The sequence below is a fragment of the Opisthocomus hoazin genome, chromosome 6, assembly GCF_030867145.1.
Source record: "Opisthocomus hoazin isolate bOpiHoa1 chromosome 6, bOpiHoa1.hap1, whole genome shotgun sequence".
NCBI lineage: Eukaryota > Metazoa > Chordata > Aves > Opisthocomiformes > Opisthocomidae > Opisthocomus > Opisthocomus hoazin.
Window position 1 is genome coordinate 47,249,826 of NC_134419.1, and position 22,341 is coordinate 47,272,166.

The window sequence follows — 22,341 nt, forward strand, 5'->3', positions numbered from 1 at the left end:
GCAGCGAGCGGCGGCACCCCCGCCCCGCGGACCCCTTTCCCGGCGTGGCGTCGGGGCGGGGCGCGGCGTCGGGGGCGGGTGGGGTTTGCGTGCGGGGCGCTTATTAGTGTGGTGATGGAGGGCCAGCCCCTCGGAGCCGCCCGGCAGCGGCAGCGCGGGCTGGCGGCGGCCGCCGGGAGGTGAGCGGCGGCGGCTCGGGCGGAGGAGGAGGAGGAGGAGGAGGAGGCGGCGGCGGCTGCGGCGGCGGGGCCGCCCCCGCCGTGCCCCATGCGGGCGGCGGCGGGGCGGCGGGGCCGCTGCTGAGGGGCCATGGCGGAGGCGGGGGGAGCGGGCCGGGCGCGGGCCGCCGCGTCGCGGCTGTCGGCGGCGGTGGGCGAGCGGCTGGGCACGGCCATGGGGGAGGCGCGGCGGCGGCGGCGGCTGCTGCTGCTGGCGGTGTGCGTGGCCCTGCTGCTGGACAACATGCTCTACATGGTCATCGTGCCCATCATCCCCGACTACATAGCAGCCATGCGGGGCGGGGGGGGGACCGCCGCCGGCCCGTCCGCGCCCGCGGGGGGCAACGGCAGCGGCGGCGGCGGGGGCAACCGGAGCCTGCTGCCGGCGCGGTACCCGGCGGGCAACGAGGACGTGCAGATCGGGGTGCTGTTCGCCTCCAAGGCCATGCTGCAGCTGCTGGTGAACCCCCTCAGCGGCACCCTCATCGACCGCGTGGGCTACGAGGCGCCGTTGCTGGCCGGGCTGGCCGTCATGTTCCTCTCCACCGCCACCTTCGCCTTCGCCGAGAACTACGCGACGCTCTTCGCGGCTCGCAGCCTGCAGGGCCTGGGCTCGGCCTTCGCCGACACGGCCGGCATCGCCCTGATCGCCGACCGCTACTCGGAGGAGCCGGCGCGGAGCCGGGCGCTGGGCGCGGCGCTGGCCTGCATCTCCTTCGGCAGCCTGGCCGCCCCCCCCTTCGGGGGTGTCCTCTACCAGTTCGCCGGCAAGCGGGTGCCCTTCCTGGTGCTGGCCTGCGTCTGCCTGCTCGACGGGCTGCTGCTGCTGGGGCTGGCGCCGCCCGGCGCGGCTGCCGCGAGGGCCAACATGCCGGTGGGCACCCCCATCCACCGCCTGATGCTCGACCCCTACATCGCTGTGGTGGCGGGGGCCCTGGCCACCTGCAACATCCCGCTGGCCTTCCTGGAGCCCACCATCGCCAACTGGATGAAGGAGTCGATGGGGGCCAGCGAGTGGGAGGTGGGCCTCACCTGGCTGCCCGCCTTCTTCCCCCACGTGCTGGGCGTCTACGTCACCGTCCGGCTGGCCGCCACGTACCCCCACCTCCAGTGGTTTTACGGGGCCCTGGGCATGGCCGTCATCGGCGCCAGCTCCTGCCTGGTGCCGGCCTGCAGGAATTTCGGGCAGGTCATCGTGCCCCTCTGCGGCATCTGCTTCGGCATCGCCCTGGTGGACACGGCCCTGCTGCCCACCCTGGCCTTCCTGGTGGACGTGCGCCACGTCTCCGTCTACGGCAGCGTCTACGCCATCGCGGACATCTCCTACTCGGTGGCGTACGCCCTGGGGCCCATTGTGGCCGGCCAGATCGTGCACACCCTGGGCTTCGCGCAGCTCAACCTGGGCATGGGGCTGGCCAACGTGCTTTACGCCCCTGTCCTCCTCTTCCTCAGAAACGTCTGCCAGATGAAACCCTCTCACTCGGAGAGGAACATCCTCCTGGAAGAAGGACCCAAGGGACTCTACGACACCATCAAGATGGAGGAGCGCAAAGGCGTGGGCAAAAGCCTCCGGCCAGCAGGCGAGGTGGAGGAGAACGGCGTGGACTCGTACCGCAGAGACCTGGCAGGGGTGTCCGAGGAGGACTCATCGGACTATGAGTACAGTTAGGTTCCTCCACGCGGCCGAGCCCCAGGAGCAAGGAGGGGCGTGTGGGACAGAGGGAAGGGTGGGGCGGGGGGGATGACAGCATTATTGCATTATGTTTCCGTACCGACGTGCAATATATACAGTTTAACCTTTGTCATGATGTAATGGCTTTCTTCTTCTAGACTCATTTTTAATCGGTATTTCCTTCAGCGTCCTGGCAAGGTGGAGGGGGTGGGGAACGAGGGGACAAGCCTAAAGAAAATCGTCTGAATAATCATTGGTGTAAATCTGGAGGGGATCCTTCCAAAAAAAAAAAAAATACACCAATGACAAAACAAAACGAAAGACCCAACAGCCTTGTAGCTGGGGTACGATTGTGCAAAGTTTTCTAGAGCTAAAGCTGTGTGTGACATACTGTATATCTCTGTAAAAAAAAATATAAGAAAAGCAAAAAAGTCTGTGTAAGATTTTGAACGGCGTATTCAGGGACTTGGTAAATCTTGTGTACATATACTTTAGATTTTCGGTTGGAAGAGCAACGACTGTCACCATGTCTTATTCTTCCTTGGGAATAAACTGAATGTTGTACTTTTTTTTTTTTTTTTTCTCTCTCTCTCTCGTGCTGCTCTCCGGTAAGTGCAATATGCTGTGTTATGTCGAAGTCCAAACTAGGAGAATAATACCATCCGAATAAACAGAAGTGACGGGGATCGATTGTCTTTGTTTCATTGCTGAGGGCTGCTTGAGGGAGGGAGCCGGGTGCGCTCAGTGTAACCCCTACGGTAACAATTGCTCCTGACACAAACCTCACCCGTCACCAGAATCTCCCAGGAGAAAACCCCAGTCCAAAACGTCCTCGTTCATTCCACAAAACGCGTGTTAACGGGACCGAGCAGACGACCCCGCGCTGCGGACGTGCCACCCGCCGCCTAAACCCAGCTCCTGGTATTCTCACCAAAATTTAATTTTTCACTCTCACACACGCGTGGATTTCAGTTTTGGAGTGCTCCGAGCGTGGCCCGGCCGTGCCCACCCCCGACAGCAAACGGGGGGTGAAGCCCCCGGCCGAACCCCGGCCAGAAGCGGAAACCTTCGGTCGGTCCGACAGCAGCGGAGCTGCAGTGAATTTATCCCGGCATCAAAGAAAATCGTTTTTTTAAATTCCAGGCTCATTAGGAAACAAAATTTATAACTCGCAGTCTCAAGAAAGGGGGGGGGGGGGGGGGGGGGACGGCGGACGGACACAACCGGGCACAGCGGCTGCGGAAGGGCTCGCCTGGTCCCGGGGGGCACGGAGGGGCTGCCGCTCGGCTCCGCGGGGCTGCGCGGGGTCCCGCCGGGGACCGCAAAGCCTAGCCCACACCCCCCCCCCCCCCCCCCGAGCCGGACCCCGCCGCCGCCCCTCCCCTCCCGCCCCCCGACCCTGGCGACGGGGGTCGGCGAGAGCGGGAGGGGCGTGCCGGGCCGGGCCGGGCCGGGCCGGGCCGGGCCGGGCGGGGAGGAGCCAGGCGGCGCCGGGGACCAGCCGCGCTCCGCACGCCGCCGCCCAGAGGGGACCGGGCCGCCGAGGAGCCGCCGCGGGCAGAGCCGCTCCGGACCGCCCCGACGAGCAGGTACGCGGGCCCCGACGGCGCGGCTGGCGGGGCGGGGAGCCGCGGGCCGGGGAGCGGGGGGTGCGGCGGCGCGGAGCGGGGTCCCCGCTGCGGCCCCGGCGGGGCGGGTCGCGGCTGCGCTCCTCACGTCGGGGGCCCCTCGCACGCCGGGGTCTGGTACCGCGCTGAAGTTACAGCACAGCTCCCGGAGAACTTTCAGCTCGTCCTCCTGACAGCGGCACCGAGCGGAGGGGTGAGCGGGGCGGGGGGGGCCAAGCGGGATGCCCCGACGGTATCATACGCCGCCAGCCGCCCCCCGAGCCCGCAGCCTGTGGAGGACCGCGGGCGCGGGGGGTTGTTCCAGCCCTCTGCCCTCCGCCAGCAGAGAGATCAGAGCCTTTTGTCGTGGGTTGGAGCTGCTGCGCGGAGCTGGGGGGGAAAGCCACCCGGCTCCCCAGCCGGCCGCGGCTCGCAGCCACCCCGCTAAGCCGGCTGTAAATAAAAACAGCTAGGATTAATTTTTTTTTTCTTTGCCTAAGAACTTTGACAGCGCGCCTCGCAGTCGTTCCAGCGAGCAGCTCTTGAAGTCAGCTCGAACTTCTGCGGGATTTTCTCTTGCGTCGGTTTCCTTGTCCTTTATTAAGCAAATATGGGATTGGGTGTGATGCTAAGCTGGCAGCGCGTGAACTGGAGACAAAGCCTCGGTTCATCCCCGCGACGGAGAAAAGCACGGTTCAGACTAGCTCCCCCAAACCCTTTATCACACCGATTTTACAGATACCCAAGTCTGTTAGTAGTAGCATTTCCCACAGAAACAGAGCCAGTATGGACTTGTAGTCAGCATGACTCCCTGTTGCAATTCGACGGAAAAAACACAAGGGAAGAAAGAACAGAAGTCCCGGTGAGAAGAATACCAGCAGGGTTTTTCCTTCACAGGAATGTAGTTTTAGGGGCTCTGAAGGTGAAATGGCTGCTCTGTATTTGAAGGCAGGTGGGGAGCTGAGGCCAGCCCGTAGACAACTGGGCAAGCCACTCCTCCAAGAGTTACGGGACGTGTCCGTTGTCTGCAGGGCTTTGAACCTGTGCGGCTGGGAACAGAGCGCGCGGCGAAGTGACGAGACCTGTGCGGCACACGGGAGGGAGCCGAGCAGCGCAGCGGGTTAATGTGGCCCGTCCGTGAGGGAAATCATCTCTCGCCTGGGTTGAAATCATGAGCAGATGACAGATCGACGCGAGTTTGCAGTGTGGCTCGTTGCAGGGCCCCAATGACAGCTCTCAACCTCACACGACCGACTTCAAGGCGCACAGCCCCGCTGGCAGCCAGCGTGGGATGCAGAGAGGGCAGGATTGACACAAGGTGTCAGTGACCACATACACACTGGCAGAGCCTACGTGCTGGAGCCGCAGGGCTGGAATAGCCATCCCTCCTATGCAAAACTGTTCATCTTGCTTTCATACGCTGTAGGTTTTTATCCAAATTGTTCTTAAAAGCTGTCGTAGAAATAATTGAAGTGCCCTGAATGTACAGTCCCAAGGGTTTCAGAAAGGAAATGTGATGTTCTTTTCTACTTAGTCAACATGTTGTCTTTTATATTTTGCATACACACAGTGCAAAGTCATTAAAAATACAAACCAAAAAACCTGTGATCCATCAAGCCCTGACTGATCACATAGAACTCTCTCTGCTTTAGCTGTACCACCGTAATTTAAGGACAGCTGCTTGGTGCGGACACTGTTGTATCAGAAGAAATAGGTGTATTGTGTAGCTTATTCTTGTACAGAAAAGGAATAAGAGGCATCTTTAGAAGTGAAAACCAAGACAACCACAATACCAGAGAAACACAAGTGGGAGTATTTGCTCTGTCACAGGTGACTTCTGTGACTTCTGGCAGGTGAAGCCGTCTCCCTGGACAGGTATACGCTGTTTGGAAAGACTGCTGTGCGAAGCGGCTCAAACGCAGTGTATGCCACCCGTCCCAGCGCTCCCACAGCCAGCCTGCCAGCCCAGGCAGGCTCAAGGGGTCCCCCAGCCTGGAGCTATGCCCCAAAGCACCAGCACCCTGCGAGCTTCTAGCCTGCAGGGGCCAAAAGCACCTCTCCATGAAGCTCCTTTCTGCAGCTTCCACACCTTCAGTGGAGGTGACAGCACCTCACTGTGTCCATGGAACCATGCAATGACAAATACATTTAAAGACTGTGGTGCTTTCATATAAAATCGATAAAGGGAGGACATATAAGATGCTTAGCTAGAAAACTGCAACTTTAATATTACCTGTGTCGACATAAGTACACTCAAAGAGAAGTCGCCTCTTTCCTCCAGCTAACATAGAGCAGTAGCACAAAGCATGCAGATCACGGCACAACGTGTTGCGAAGAAAATTAGAGCTACAAAATAAACCATGCTGAGAAGGGACCGTTTATGTGCATCAGATAGTTCTAGATAAAGAAATTTATAGCAAAATGAGACAAACAGAACGTCAGAGAAATCTCCGCAGGGCTCAGCTCAGCTAGTTTTGAATGTTGCAATTCTATTTCTCTTCGGTTTTGCATTCTGAAGCTTCTGTGTATGCTTGCGCAGGGAATACTCCCCATGTACGTTTTGGTTATAAATAATGGGTACTGACTGGACTTTAAATCTTTTCTATTTCCAGAACTGAGGCGTGAGGCTCCATAAGTGCCCCCAAGTGGCTCCAATTTCTGTCCTCAACAAAAGATATCAAAAGAAATGCAGGAATGCCTGTCCTAGAAAAAAACATGCAGAAGAAAGAGAAAGATACATGCAGTAAAGAGGAGAAAGTAAGTGACTGTTTCTGGGAAAACCAAAAGAAAAAAAGAAAAACAACAAAAAATTTTGAAGATAGATGACTTAACAGCTTTTAATGCTGTAAATTAATACAATAATTGTAAACCAAGTTCTGTTCCAGAGCTGATTTCTACAGGGAACGCTAGTTACCCTGCAGCAATGTGCAATCAGGAACTTTGGTCTAACATTAGTGCTTTTCATATCCAAATACACTCTTCCTCCCAACATCCTGTGAAGAATTCCAGTAAGTGACATATTATTACACAACAGCAGATGCATTACCACACAGTCAGAGATGGCATGAAATTATTTCTTAATAGTACAGAACTCTCAAACGATCACATATGATTCATTTTTGAGCTGGTTTAAAAGATGCTGAAATGTGTATGCCTGTAAGTAGCCAGCCCCTTGGGTTTAAAGCTTTTTTCCTAAGCAGAGTCATGAACTGTACAGTAACCTTACCCTGAGAGATAGGGCCAAAGCCAGGTATCCGAAAGAAATACTGTTTGGCACATCTGTTTCCGCTGACCACGAAATCAATGATAGAAGAGATATGCCCTGACTAAACTTAGCTTGAAACTGTAGAATTACCGTTCTTTTATTTCTGAAATCCAGGGTACATTACAGGCTAAATTGGATTTGCATTTCCACTAATAACAGGTAACCCTGTGACACTTTCTATGAGTATCTGAAATCTTTGGTTTCTAGACAGGGAAACATGACGCAGCACTGACTTTTCTGCGGATGTGGAAAGGCAGAGCTGGCGTTCAAGCTCAGAGGACACCCGCTCCCTGCCTTCAGGTCAGCGCACGTCCTCCACCCCCCTCCCCGCACGCACTAGCAAAGGAGTTTGCAGCTAGCCTTGCCCTGAGCAGCAGGCAGGACTGCCAGGCATCTCTTCCGACCAAAACCATGCTATGGTCCTGCGATCCTGTGAAATATATACTACATCAGGAGCTACTAAAAAAACCTGAACTTTACCTCCTTTAGGAGACGGGCAAAAATCACATTAGAGGAGTAAACCCTCTGAAAGTTTGTCCACCAGTGGACAAGCACAGCTGAATTAGATGACCGTTTCTCAACTGGGAGACAAGTCCACCTCCCCAAGGAACCATGCTTCGAGCATCATAGCCTCTTGCAATTTCCCAGTCTTTCATGGATTACCTCCTTGCTTGATTTTCCCACTGCCCCCAGAATTCCTCTGGCTTTTAAACAACTAATTGCACTGCACTGTTTAGTTCTATGTTAAAAAAAAAAAAAAAAAGGTAGCTTAATTATATGGACATCATGAGACTGATTTCTTCCCAGATACTATTGGTTTCCTGCTCCAAACAGGATAAGGGTAAAGGACAGATATGTTTTATCATACAGAAATAAAATTTATCATACATAAAACAGAAATGTTTTATCAGGCCTTCTGGGAAGGTTCCAGCCTGGCTGACAGCAGAGGTTTGGCAGCGTAAAACACAGGTTTATTGAGGATTGTATGTAGTCAGTGCTAATAAACAGGTAGACCTGCAAGTTTTCTATTTCTGCAATTTTATAACCGGTCATATTACCAATCAGACAAGTATTAACTAACAGTTTTACTGATCACAAGCTAAATGCACTTCGTTACTAATGCATTATTTTATTATGCTTTAATGTATCTGAAGATCTCCTAGAGTCTAGCTCAGACTAATGCTTGCATCATGCCTATTTACCTGTTTGTCCTAGGATTTCTAGAATTTTTACTAAGGAATATTCTCCTATTTTCCACTAGTTTCCTGGCCTATCCATTTGAAATTCTCATTGGCCAAAGTCCTACAAATAGAGCTATTGGAGAGGTACCACTGCTTCAGTATTGTGTACAGCTGCATGCTACATCCTAAAATCCAGGCACTTTAAGACCTAATGAAACTCTACTGAATTCACCCAATTATGTTTGCAGTAATCAGGCATCTCAACTGCTAAAACAGAATAAATGGATTAAAAAAGGGATGCAATATATTAATCAGCAACAGAAGAAAAAAAAAAAGAAGAAAAAAAAATAGGACTGTTTGGGAACAAGTAGAATTACTTGCTAATCTCTTTGGGTTTTTTTCCAATTAGGCAGTGCCAAAACTTCCTGTCCCACCACTGCAGCAGACCTTACACATGTACCTACAGTGTGTGAAACACTTGGTGCCAGAGGAGCAATTTAGAAAGACCAAGGTCATCGTGGAGCAGTTTGGAATTGCGGGAGGCCTGGGGGAATCCTTGCAGCAAATCCTCGAGGAAAGAAGGGAAAAGACAACGAACTGGGTAAGCAAATATAGATGAGAAAAATAGTTGCTGTGTTGGATGATGCTTATTTACAAACTCTTTGTGATGTTCTATATGTGATCGCTGCTTTCTTTCAGTGGGTCGATACAAACAGGGGTCACATCAGATTCTACCAAAGGGAATGAATATTTCAGACCTATTAGGCTAGAATTTTCTAACGAGGTCAAAATCCATGTCATTATTACGTTTTCAGATCAACAGTTTGTTGACATCAGTGAGGGAATTCATGCACCTCAGGTGCACGCACGCAGGTATCAGCTCTACCTGTAGGAAGCACTGCATTACATCCTTTTTGGATGTAATTTCTTCCTTTCTCTTTAACAGCAAGTTTTAGACTTTTTATTAAAATGAAAAATGCTTTCTGATAGGGCTATAAAAAGTTCCTTGCATACCCATCTAGCCAAAGCTCTGATCCAGTCAAATTATTGTGGAATGGAACACTTTAGGTCAGGAATTACTCTCTTAAAATTAAACAATTATTTGCCATTCATTGTCACGCCATACCAAGGTAGTTACCCTGAAGTATTTACTTTGCCAAATACAGACACGGATTTCTACATATATACACACATATGTATCTAGCACATAGATCATGCTGAGACCTCAGCCTTTAAAAAAGTCCAGCTTTCTGCTTCCCAAGACAGGAAAATTGAATAGGCTGCAAATAAAATAGCTTTTATCATTGCACAAAGTCACAGTTCACCCTGCCTGCATTAACCGTGTTAGAACATGGCAGATGAAAACTAGAAACACTGATTTTAGTGAAGTCTTTCTGTCCCAACAAGGGAGAGAGACACTGAAATATTTCATGCATTCAGTGAAATCCTGCAGGCTTGCAACTGATGTCAGTGAAGCGTGGTTCTCCCTTAACTTTTCAGTTGTGTGACTCGCAAGAAAACTCCATCAAGTAGCTGCTATAGTCGGAAGAAAAGGCTACGGTACTGGCAATGCTTTTATTTTAAAAGCAGAGCTTAATTTCTGAACTCCTTGTTGCCACAGTCTGAGGACTCCACTGAATGCCACTCAATCTCCTTTTGTTACTCTGATCGTAGACCTTCATGGGTTTGGTGGCTGAATTAACCATCGCTTAAACAGCGGTCCTTACAACAAACAGCGTTCCAGGAGCCAATGGTTCATTCAGCCACTTACAGCATGAAAATTGCAGAGGAAGGAAGTAGATGTGTTTTCTGAAGCGTCTCAACTCTGAATACTGGTTATTAAAATTAAATACCTGATTCTTAAGATATTTATTAAAATTAAGAAATTTATTAAAATTAAATACCTGATTCTTAAGATAAACTAGAAATGTTTTCATTTAGAGTTTAACTTGCGAGGAGTACAGCTCTAGCCTGTTCTCCTGAAGACTCCAGAGACTGTGGGGGAAGCATCTGTTCTAACAGCAATGAGATATCTCAGAGGAAAACTTTTTCAACTGATGCGTGCATTCGTAATCATTTTTGCATAATTTCATTGTTGTTTATAGTGACTATATGCAAAGCATGCCTGCTAAATTCAGAAAGACCATTTGATCTTTTTATGAAAGCCTCCATTTTCCACATAATGATTCTTCAAACTCTGCTCGGACATAAAGGAACGCGGCTACCGTACGTCTGTGTTTTCAATAAAAATGGCTAGAAATAGAATGCGTGCGTCTGTCTGGGTCAGGCATCAGTAACCTGCATTGGTGTCAGTGCACGCAGAGGGAATTCTCCAGGGGCCCTATCCACAGGCCAGTATCTGCAGGACCGAACCATTAGGCTCGGGAAATTCTTTTCCCACTCTGCCTTGCTACAGGACAGTATTCTGATGGCTAACAACAGAGCATCTTGTCGCCACTGACAAATATCTGAGGCCCCCTAAGGAAAGTCATCGTGAGCAAAATTCTGTCTGTCTCTTAAATATATCCCGATCACTATTCAAGAGTCAGCAGCTAGCATGATGTACTCGACCATTTTTTTGTTGTAGAGAGAAGCAAACAACAAAATACCAAACCACCACAATACAGAGCTTGTTTACTTTTTTAATGGAACACACTGTAAATTGCCATTGATTGAGAAATGGGATTATGGAATTGCGGCTGGCTTCAGCTGAGCTGAGGTCACAGAGCCCAGACTGGAAGCGCTCAGCGGCTCCATTAATCAGAGCCCGTGCCTGACACCCAGAGCACCAGGCACTCTCCCCTCACCCCCAGACTGCCTTCCCGCAGTTGTTCACGGCTTTAAGATTTCATGTCCCCTTCCCTTAGGTGTTTAACTACTGGCTGGATGACATGTACCTCAACAACCGGCTAGCTCTTCCAGTCAATTCCAGCCCAGCAATTATCTTCGCTCAGCAGGATTTCAAGGATGTAAATGACCAGCTGAGGTAATGTACTACGAGTATGCAGCTTTTGCTAAATGAAAGGATATTTTAAATGTACTGCTTTTGCAAAAAGACAATCAACTTTCATTAAAAAACACGGGCTGTAACCATTAAACGATTTCCTACTAGGCCTGCAATCAGAGGGCAGTGTTTCTGGGGTTACTCATACTGGTATTGAGAAGCGAAAGTGTCATTGCATTTATTGCATGAAAAAAAAAAAGCCATGGGATTTATAATTTTTTTAAAGGAATATTTGCAAAGCTTTTCATTGTATAATTCAAGTAAACCATTTTGCAATGGGAAAAAGAAATACTAATTTCTGACACATTGTTTAAAGGAAAACAATCTTTAGAATGCCATCACTGTGACTCGTAGCCACCCTGCAAACTGAGAAGGACACGCTAGCATTAAATTGTCCCTCTCAGGTGCCCAGAAGGGCACTAGAAGCACAGGGGATCTAAGAATAAGAATTCAGAAATCTTTCTTCCCTAAGAACACTGCTTCCTTCAGGCCCATCCTTCCCAGCCCTGAATGGACCTTTCTGCTTTGAGCTGTTGTGGGCAATTATTTAAAAAGTGAAAAGATAAGCACGTAGCCAAGCACAGAATATACCTCTCCAGACACTCTTAAAACAGGATTCCATTCTTCAGCCTTTGCCAGAATGTTTTCTCCTTTTAAAAGAGTAAACCAGATCAAATTTACCTTCGTATAGTACAATTTTCCTCTTTGCTTTAGCACTCTCTAGCTGCTCATTACTGAAAGAATTAACTGCATGTGAATTTATGCTATTATAAAACAGCCAGAACCCTGAAGCTGATATGTGTTATTTTAACAGGTTGCACAGACAACCAATGTATCTTTTTACTTTACTTTAAACGTAACTATAAATGCTTCCATTCATTACTGACTAAATTTCTTGCATACGCAGCTTTCGTAAAGCCTCCACTTTGCATTTTCTAATGCACGTGCTTTAACAAGGAAATGTTTTTCTTGGAACCTCCCGTTCAGACACGGTGCAAACGGGCAGTGTCAGGAAATAATACACCTGTCCACAGCTCTGCAGAAAGAATATCTGCTGAGGACAGGAAGTACTCGAAGAAATTGGACAGCTTATGAGTATTGATATTGAAACCCATGTGAAGGATTCTATTAAATATTCAGCCTCTGCTCCCATTCTCTAAATAAATGCTTTCAGGCTTCCTCCTGTGGTAGTCTGCTTAACCATTTGAAGGGACCATCTCTGGGATTTCATATTTCTCTTGACATGATTTAATTTAGGTTTCGGGTGGGGGGCTCGTCTTGCCAAGCCAGGAGACTTTCTCTCTTTGTGCTGTGTCATCAATCATTCCAGCTTGTCTCTGTCTCTCAGAAACAGCCCAGTGTTGCCAAATGACTAAAGACTGATGTCACTTCTATCTGCTACTTGCAGGTTTGCCGCCAATCTCATTTCAGGAGTGCAAGACTATAAAGCTTTACTGGACACGTAAGTAGCTCGGAAGGAGAGCTGCTGCTTGAGCATCTGCAGGGCTTCCGATTCAAGGGTGCCCTAACACGCCTAAGGTCGCAGAATCATAGAATAGAAACACGGAATCATTAAGGTTGGAAAAGACCTCTAAGATCATCAGGTTCAACTGTCAGCCCATCACCACCATGCCTACTAAAGTCAGGCTGCATTGTACCCCTCCACCGTTTGGAAGGGCTGGGGCTCCAGCATGCTTCAGGGCAAGTGCTTCAGCAGTTTTTTATGCGCTTTCTGCTTTATTGCTGCAATCTGACAGGTTGGAGAAGGATCCTTTTTGATGCCTGGTAGTCATCGCTCTAGCACACGCAGACCAGCCCGAAGGACACACACAATCTGCCCAGCAGACCTGCTGTGAACACAGCAGCTGCCAGCCGCTCCCCAGACCCAAAGAGCAGCAGCACTGCAGCCACGCAGCCTGCACGCCTTCCCCAGCACCGCACACCCGCCCGGGTGCTGCACCCCCTCCACCGACCGCACCCTCCATTTAGAAGATCAGCCCCCGTGCCCCCCTCCCCAAAACCAGAAAGAACGCATCCCACCAGGAGAAGGAAGCCTTACCAGACGGGCTGGTTCAGTGGCCAGTAAAAATAAGAAGTTACTTATGCCATTGTTACTTTCTGCATATAAACAGAAGGGAAATCCATCATTCTTTAAGTAACCTATGAGGTAGCTCGAAACAGCATTTTACATAGCCCTGCTTAACCTCACCTAGTATGTTCAGAGTTTACTGCTGAAATCACTGCTTCCCCAAGAGCAGAAACAGTGGAGAGCCCACCACAACGGACACTGCACCATAGCAGGGAAGGGGTGGTTTTCCTCTCTGGAAACACAAGGGCCTACGCAATATGCTTTAACCAGTGCTTATTTGGATGAGGAAGACAATGTCCACATTCAAACAACAAAGCCCTTATCATCTATGAATTAGACAAAAGAAAGAGAAAGAGGCTGTTTGATTTTTCACTTCAGAAGTCTGACAGCTACTCAGAAAGCATAGAAGAGGTACTTACTTAAGAACACGTGCTTTCATCCAAGATATGCCATGCAACTGCATACAGCAGCGCTGGCGTGCTGTGAAGTACCGTTGCATCCTAATGTAGCTCGTTGCATCTTTATATGACAGCATCGGAGAGGAGATAAAGAAGGCACATTGCTCAAACAAACAGTATTTTAAATTCTTATCATTTTGACTTCACTACTGTAGATCCAAAGACTCCAGTCATCAGATTTGCTTGCCTTCTATCAATAATTATTTAAATCTTCACTCCTGTGTCCTCATATTGTTGTTAACTGTTTGCTTATTACTCCTCCTGTATAATTATGAGGACACCATAACCGTAACATTTTCAGTTCCTTGTTGCTTGTTAACGACTTCTACCAGGGAATGCAGTGCTAGCTTCTCTTGGATTATTCCACATGCAGCTGCACAATATTCCAGCCCAAACCCAAGCATTTAGTTTTATACTGTGCAGATATTCCAAGAAGTTGCCAGGAATAAATATTTCAAGCAAAGCCTAACTTGCTCACATAAAAGGGTTAGAAGATCTCACACAGACATCTCCTAATTCAGTACAAGATTTTTTGATGGCATCAGAGTTAATAACCCCTTTCTTAACTGTTGTAATTACAGATTGTCTTATGTAAATCTAGCATGCTATTCCACTATTTTTGATTATCATAGATGCTCTTTAAAATTCTGTTAAATAGAACAGGATTTGTGCATTATGCAAAATGTGGGAGGAAGGAGAACACTGGTAACCCTGTTCTGCTGACAAGGAACCAAAAAGACAACTAAGCACCTGTGCAAGGAAACAAGTGACACAGAGAGCTTGAGAGCCAGGAACTAAAGAATACCCCTGGTTTAGAACGGCAACAGTTCCAGACAGACAGTCAAACAAGATCAACTAGTACAAACCGTTACCCTGTATGGGCTGTATGGCCGTAACCTCCTTGGGTGCTTCTCTGCCCCTGCGCCTCTCTGGCAGGCTGGAAGCTTAGTCCTCTTTCACCGAGGGAAAACCTCTGCACCACAAGATCTTCTTCCTCGTGTGGTCTCTGCAGTCTCTCCCAAGCGACAGCACCATTATTTCCTGCTGCAGCGTCACTGGGGTATTTTACAGTCCATAATCATAATTGTGATAACTTCTTTTTTTTTTTTTTTTCTGGCCACTAAAGAAACCTTTTAGGCGTTGTTGTTTCCATGTGACTTCCAATAAAAAGGGAATAGGTTTTCAGCACTTATTTCCCCCTAGGTCTAAGTAAGGCTTCACACATAGGCAAGGCTCTGTGGAAAAGGGAAGTGCCCTCTGCATTGCCCCAGTCGTTCGGGTTCGTCAGGCAAGGCCCTCACACACTGCCTAACTGCTCTGCCCAGTACAGGGCCACTGGGCTTCGCAGGGAATTTCATCAGTACTTTTTTTTCCAAGGTGCTCTGTCTTTTCCAGCTGCTCTGCTGACTTCTGTCCTGACGAGTTTCTGGGGTCCCATCTGGGTGGGCTTCCCACGCACATTGCAGAGCTGCTCGTGACCTGCTCTTTTTTCCATTTCCACTAGATGATAATGCAGTTGCTTAATGAATGTGCATGAAGCTGCCAGGAATGATGTATTTAACTTTGGTATATGGGAATTCATCTATTTCCCTTATACTGTAATCTCATTTTATTATTCAATTTGTGTTATACCTGATCTAATTGTAACAGAACAAAGGACAGATTAGATTTCTTTTCCTTTCTGTCTCTCTCTCCCTCTCTCTCCCCTCTTTTCCTCCGGCTTTGTTTTTCTCCTTCTCTCTCTCCAGCCATGCTTTACCTGTTGATTTTGCTCGTGGACAGCTGTCTGGTCATCCTCTCTGTATGAAGCAATACTATGGACTCTTTTCTTCCTATCGTCTTCCAGGACATACCAAAGACACCCTCGTGGCCCAGAAAAGCAGTGTAATGCCAGAACCAGAGCACATCATTGTCGCTTGTAACAATCAGGTAACTGAGTGTTCTTTGTTTTATACCTTTCTATCTTTATGAGTGAATTTTAGCAAACTAAGAAAGAGCCTAAGCTGATCACTGTTCAGAAACACAATTAGCGGGCTACGTATGAGCTCACTTCTTACCAAGCACTCGCTGTCAGTATTTCCAAAAGATGCTTCTGCGGCATTTTTGTCCTTAGCCCACGTTATGTTCCAAGTACAGTGATGCAGAAAGGAGGAATGGGACAGAATTCATTTGCTTTCTCATTCAGACAAAAATATTTATTAAACAGAGCTGAAACCACAGAGAAAAAAAAAAAAAAAAGCCTTGTTAGAGTGCATTTGCTGGAAATGTCCTTCTCTTGCCAGTCAAATATTGGCACACAACGCATGGCATATATACCACCATCCTGTGCAGGGGGATGGCGAAGTTAGGACAGGTGCAGGCAGAAATGCTGAAGCGTTGGAGTGAATCTGCCCCAACCGATAAGTGCGGCAGAGTACATTGGCTGGGCAGGGCACCTCAAAGCCCAGCTTGACAGTTCATGGTGCTGGAGCCGTGCCTGCAGGCCCTCTTGGAATGAAGGGGGAGATGCCAGCGGTCCCTTTTCCAGGAAGTCCCATTCTTCACCTCAACAGGAAGTTCTCTAGATTCTCTAGGTTATTTTTAAACAAAGAATACAATGGAAATTATTTACATACTTCCTGGTTTTACCTCTTCAGGGTTTTTTAAGCTTATTCAAATAATGTACGTTTTATCTGAGCCCAACACACAATGTAAGTCCCCTACACCAACCAGCATTACACCATAAAAGCAGAGGAGGAGTGAGCCGTGGGCCCGTCCCCAGTGGTTTTGTGCTCCATTGCCTGCAGGGCTGGCTCTCCAGGCAGGACTTCAGCGTCTCAGCACCTACCCGGGCGAATGCAAAACACTGGACCGGTAAAGATTCAACCCATCTGTGACTGTTCTTGTGACTTCTGTCATTTTTTTGCAGTTTTTTGTTTTGGATGTTGTCATTAATTTCCGTCGTCTCAGTGAGGGAGATCTTTTCACTCAGTTACGAAAGATAGCCAAAATGGCAGAGCACGAAGAGGAAATGCTGCCTCCAATTGGCCTGCTGACAACTGACGGAAGAACAGAGTGGGCAGAGGCCAGGACCATCCTTATGAAAGGTTAGCAGCAGCAATCCCAGCTTTCTCCACCATCTTCCTCCTCTTCTTCTTCACCATCATTGCCTTTCTTTGCTGGGAGCGAACGTTGCAGCAAATATAGGACTGAATGTGCAACCTGACTGCTGAATTGCTGTAGCAGGAGGAAACTCGATACCTGTAAGTGTTCAGATGTGTGTTACCGGGGAAGCGGCAGACACGGTTTGACCCTTTGGCTGTGTATGTTGAAGTGTTACGCCTTGTAAATAGCTCTTGCTCCATTCTCTGCTTTTCATCACATAAATTACATTACATCAGATTCTGTGATTTGTCTCTTTCTTCACATCCATTTTGTACTAATAGGAATGATGTATCCTTTTAGCTTTTGGCAACTATTAGACATTTTGCATCTCATCTGACAAAGTCATCTACAAGTTAAACACCTATTGAATCTAGCTGTGTACTCTCTCTAGTCAATGGAGAAAAACAGAAAGTACCGGGGCCGATTCATCCAAATATTAAGTAAGTGTCTAGGAAAGGTGACACTAGTTATTATCCGGGGATAGTTCTCTCTCTCTTCCAACAACAGGCAGAATTTAGCTGTCTTGGATTCCGGACTCAAATGCCTGACTTTGAAACATGAAAATAAAGGGTGGGATTAGTCACCTCCATCACTTCACACCTTATATATCTTACCCTGAAGCTAAGTGACATAAACATCCTCTTTTTGCCATTTTACATGACTTAGGTATTCATTTTTCCCTCCTGAAAAAGATGTTAACTTACCTCTTTATCCTCAGTTCAGCAGTGCTAGAGAAAACGTTGCTATTTCATCAATGCCCTGGAATATATAAGAGTCGCCGATAGTCTAAAAATATGTTTATCATTCTAAGGAAGATCTTTCCTTTTCTTACTCAAGTTTATCTGTGCTTATGACGACTTTATATAGATAAACACACACAGAGTCTTGGCCATTATTACAGCATTATTATGTGATACCAGTCTCATCTTCAGGCTTTCCCCTCCCTGCGTTTTCTTTTTAAAGCAGCAGAAAAAAACGATTCCTTATTTTAATGAAAACTGAGATAAACACCTAATCATTTATTTTCATGCCATGCTTTTAAGTAAAACAGTGACTACTTTGAAACCTGCAGCAAAACCATCTTTGTAAACTTACATAGCACTGAAATGTATGTCATCTTCAATACAGTTATACTGCAGAATAAGAATTATTCATGAATTTGAGGTCAGAGGGTAAGAAAGCATGGGTTAGACTAATATAATACCTGATTTTAATCCATACTTATAATGAGGGCTGCTGTTTTAAATTTTATGGAGGAGCCTTTCTTGTGACTTTTTTCTGACATAATTTCTTCCACTCACATAGGAGTATGCTTGATATGTGATTCTCCGGAGCCTGTTTTCCTGTACTAGTCTGTGCTCTGGAGTAAATACAAAAGTTTACCACAGGAAACAAGTGAAAACCAATTATTACCAAATATTCTTAAGTTATTTTAGTATGGGGTTTTTTTTCCGTATATATATCTCAACTATTTCTCCTTTTTCTATATCAGCTAGTGCTGACCTTCTCTGAGGAGATATTCAAAACTCGCCTGGACGTGGTACTGTGCAGCCTGCTCTGGGTGACCCTGCTTTAGCAGGGGGCTTGGACTAGATGATCCCCAGAGGTCCCTTCCAACCCCGAACATTCTGCGATTCAGTAAAAAGACAAATCAACAAAAACTAGCAGAACCATCTCTATAGTGTTTTTGGATTGCCTGGCATTTGCCAAAATATTCATTTTAATGAGGAAATAAAGCAACTTCATTACGCAGCTGAAAAAAACAGGTTCTGCACTAGTGAATATCACAGCACCGTGATGTGAGCCTTCTCTAATCTAAGCTGGAATCCCACCCTTGACCACTCATATTAGCACAGCTCTTCTATATAATATAATGCATTGCTGTTACACATGGATACATAATTATTAACAGCCCTTTTTTCTTTCTTATCTGTGGTGAAATGTTCATGCAACAGTAACAGAGGAAGAGAAAAGGCTCTTTCTTATCTGTGGTGAAATGTTCATGCAACGGTAACTAACAGGAAGAGAAAAGGCTTAGTGGAGCAGGGTGAGGTGGAAGGGGTCACTCCACAGCTGTTCTGTACTGGGCAGGGAAAGAGAGGATGCTTTGGGGTGGAGAAGACCTGTACAGTGCTTTGCAGAAGTTATGAAGGAGGCCTGCATAGACCTCCAAGTAGAGGATAGGTCTTCTAGGTGAGAAAATTTCAAAAAAATTGTAATAAACCGAGCCATCACTGATTTATAAACACACTCCGTATTTTATCTGCATTCAGGCTGCAGAGCTAAACTCACTCTCCTAAGTACAGGAGGTGAATTCTCACTGCTGCTGTCCCATGCATCCTATATCTGAATTTGATTTGGAACCATCTTCTCATATTTTCCCTTGGAAACCAAAAAACCCCAACTAACAAAAAGCTGACTGGACAATTCAATGCAATTGGGTGCATTAGAAAGGAAGAATGACAAGAAATGTCTTGCAGGGCTTTAGGCTTGTTCTCACACTTCTCTCTTTCACCTCTTCCTGGAAATATTTATTTTCCATGCCAAGTCATGGTTCATGAGTTCTTGTGCAGTTCATTGCCTGCTTTACATGACAATTTTTTCAGCGTTTGAGCATCTTTCTGGACATGTTTCTTTCTTTCTGTAAGGGCATCTTTCCCCTACTTTTCTGTTTCTAGCAAAGCTTAATTTTATTCACTCTAATGCCCAGTCTCAAGATACCCTGAAGCCATATGTCAGAAGAAGGGCTTCATGCCTGTCAAGGGTGTGTGGGCAGCAGCCACAATGAAATATATACAAACCTATCAGACAACATAAAGCAGAACACCAAGCAAGCTGTGAGTGGTTTGTAAATCACTATCCAAGCAGCTTTTCCTTGAAGGTGCCTGTCAGCAGACACCAGCAGCTGATGCATACGGGGCAACTTCCATTCACAAGGATCTTTTCAGCCTTTGCATGGATGTACCCGGACCATCAATGGAATAAATACCACAACTACAGTCTGCCCTGCAAGTGTCAGATACTGAAAGAGCGTTACAGCCAAGAGGACAGGGACATGTCTTCTCCCTTATAAACCTTTTGAAGACAATTCGTAGGGACTCCAGTGTTTCACATGTTGTAGGGTGGCACAGCTCACCGGCAGAAAACTCAGTCTATCTGCATGCCCCATCAATTACCATCTCCTGGCTCAAGTCTCTGTAGGAGCTGGCAGGAATGGCAGGTCCCTAGGACTCTGCTGCTGTGGGCAAGGGAAGACGACACACTCTGTGCTCCCCTGGGTCCTCACGCAGCCGGCAAGAAGCCAGGCTGGGCACCGCTGGCACTCGGGCCTGTGACTGCCACCAGCACCAGGCAGGACCTTACCAGAAGCCGCCAGAGGCCACAGCTCCCCATCTTCCTTCCCAGTCACGGCTAGAACTTGCCCCTCTTGACACCTTTTCCGTTTCTTGCATATTTATGCTCTTTTCACTACACAGCATCTGGAGAGTGAACCTGGATGATAACAAGCATCTGCTTTTATTTTTGTAGCCCCTCTCTAGCCTATGCTACTCATTTTAGGAAGGTACATTTTTTCTTACTTTGAAAAATGCTGTGCTTTCAGAAGATCAAGCTACTTTTCATATTTGCAAACATCAGAAACATGCATATTTTGAAATGGCCCCTTATTTCAAATGCAAATCAGAACTGTATAATTTCAAACATTTTTTCCATTCTTTCCATCTCCTGAATTGAGCACAGGTTTGTTGACCCTAGCACAGGCTTGCAAGAAGTTTTGATCAATCTGAATTCATATCTTTAGTTCAGAGCATTCTGAAACAAAAACATTTTCACCAAAATCTAGCAAAACCAGCAGATGGAAGCTGATCTGTTAAGAATGGATGGAATTTTAAGTTGATGTTTGAAAGTCCTTTTTCCTTTGATCTTGTCAACAACTGTTTAACAACAATTAATGATGTTATATGCTTTTGAATAGAAACACTTCTTATTATAGGTTCCACACTTTTATCCTTTCAATTAAGAGCTGTATTAAGTGCTCACAATTAAATATTTCCTGTGCCTCAAACTGGCCCTCAGAAGCAAACAAACTGTTACCTTCATAATATTCCAGAGTTATAGAAACTGAGAAAAAACCCCTGCATAAATACACCATAAATAAGAAGGAAAGCGCTGAGGACAACGTAAAAATAGGCTTTGTAGTCTACCTGTAGGAGCAAGAGTTACAGGACAGAGAAGGAAACAGAGAAGGAAAGCCAGAAAAGGCACGTTTTATTCAGCAGTACATTAGTGATAGGAGGGAACTGGAATGCGGCAACCCATGGTTTTGGCAATACCACGCTCAAAAACTAAACCCCCTGACCTCATCAACAGATGTAGGCAATATACCCAGTCCAGGGCTTATTTCTCTGAAGTACAAGAAGTGACCAGGGACAGGAGAGAGAAGAACAAGAGGGTTTTAATACAAGAACACAAAATCAACACTGGCCCTGCTGTTCCTTTTCCAGGAAAGGGTTTTAAAGGGAGAACAGCACAAAACCAGTATAGGCCCTGCTGTTCCAGAGCAGAATACTGCAGCAATAGCATAAGCGCTGAAATTCTCTATTTTCCGCCTGTCCTCTCTGTAACTGTTATATATAAAATAAGTAAGCATTGCTGGCTTTAAGAGTAAACCAGAACTATTTTATAGTATAATTACTTCAGGAAATGAAAGGCAGAAAGAGAAAGTGGATGTTACTGAATCATATGAAAGACACGCAGAGATATTGCAAAAGTTAACACAGGAGTCGGTAACGCCTCCTTGCACCAAGACGTTCTGCTGCTGAGAGAGCTCTGCAGGCACCAGCTCACTGCAGGGCCAGGGTCAGACCTTCACCGCTCCCCGAGGCAGCAGGGCTCCCCAGCCCGGCCCGCGCTACAGGTAAGACGATGTGAACATTGCACTCTTTTATCCCCAGACTCTACTAACCGCGACTCTCTTGACATGATCGAGCGGTGCATATGCCTGGTGTGCCTGGACAGCCCGAGCGGGATGGAACTCAATGATACAAACATGGCACTGCAGCTGCTACATGGGGGAGGCTACCATAAAAACGGGGCCAATCGCTGGTATGACAAACCCATGCAGGTAAAAACCTTACGGTACTATGACGTTACTTGCACGTGGCAAAGGACGCCAGTTGCCCGCAGGGTAGGGACTGCTTAGACTCAAGTGGGAGAAGGAGGGGAAGGTGGTGTCAGCATCTGCCGAGGCTGGGCTGGCATGAGCAGCACTGCTCCTTGCAAGGCAGGGGAAGCAGACCTACTGCCTTGCTGGCGGGGGGACCTTCTCCAGCATAGGCAGGCTTTCACCTTCCCTGAAGTTGCCCTGGCATCCCAGAACAAAAAAAGAAAAGCACAATAGCTTTCTCCGTTTTCTCACACATTTTCCTGACGTCCTAGAAATACTCCTGCTTATAATTTAGCATGTGTTTAAGTTAGTATTAAGTTCTCAACAGACTGTTCACTCATTTAATGACATCCTTGCTGAGATTTTCCTGGAGGTATTGATTTCTCCAGTCTTCTTCCCAATCAGATTTTGATTGTCATATTTGAAAGCATCGCCCGATATTTTCACAATTTGCAGTAGACGCAGGGTGAAGCAATGTATTAATCTCCAACTGTCAACAATGTTGACACCTAATGAAAAACTAAAAAAACCCTGATACA

At 47.3% G+C, this 22,341-nt stretch overlaps 2 protein-coding genes across 2 annotated transcripts in view; both read left to right on the forward strand.

Moving 5' to 3' along the window:
* Positions 1-309: 309 nt before the first annotated feature.
* On the forward strand, positions 310-1,912 carry SLC18A3 (solute carrier family 18 member A3). Its single transcript, XM_009944523.2, has one exon. The coding sequence runs from the start codon at positions 310-312 to the stop codon at positions 1,885-1,887; it is 1,578 nt and encodes a 525-aa protein (XP_009942825.2). The 3' UTR covers positions 1,888-1,912.
* Positions 1,913-6,191: 4,279 nt separating this feature from the next.
* The window catches only part of CHAT (choline O-acetyltransferase), a 29,702-nt gene continuing 13,552 nt past the window's right edge, over positions 6,192-22,341 (forward strand). The window contains exons 1-7 of the mRNA XM_009944517.2: positions 6,192-6,254; positions 8,353-8,544; positions 10,811-10,929; positions 12,356-12,409; positions 15,243-15,423; positions 16,403-16,580; positions 21,591-21,760. Coding sequence (XP_009942819.2) covers positions 6,192-6,254; positions 8,353-8,544; positions 10,811-10,929; positions 12,356-12,409; positions 15,243-15,423; positions 16,403-16,580; positions 21,591-21,760 — 957 coding nt within the window. The remainder of the gene's footprint in view (positions 6,255-8,352; positions 8,545-10,810; positions 10,930-12,355; positions 12,410-15,242; positions 15,424-16,402; positions 16,581-21,590; positions 21,761-22,341) is intronic.

Coding starts and splice junctions, on each gene's coding strand:
- SLC18A3 (XM_009944523.2), top strand. CDS start 310: ATGGCGGAGGCGGGGGGAGCGGGCCGGGCGCGGGCCGCCGCGTCGCGG.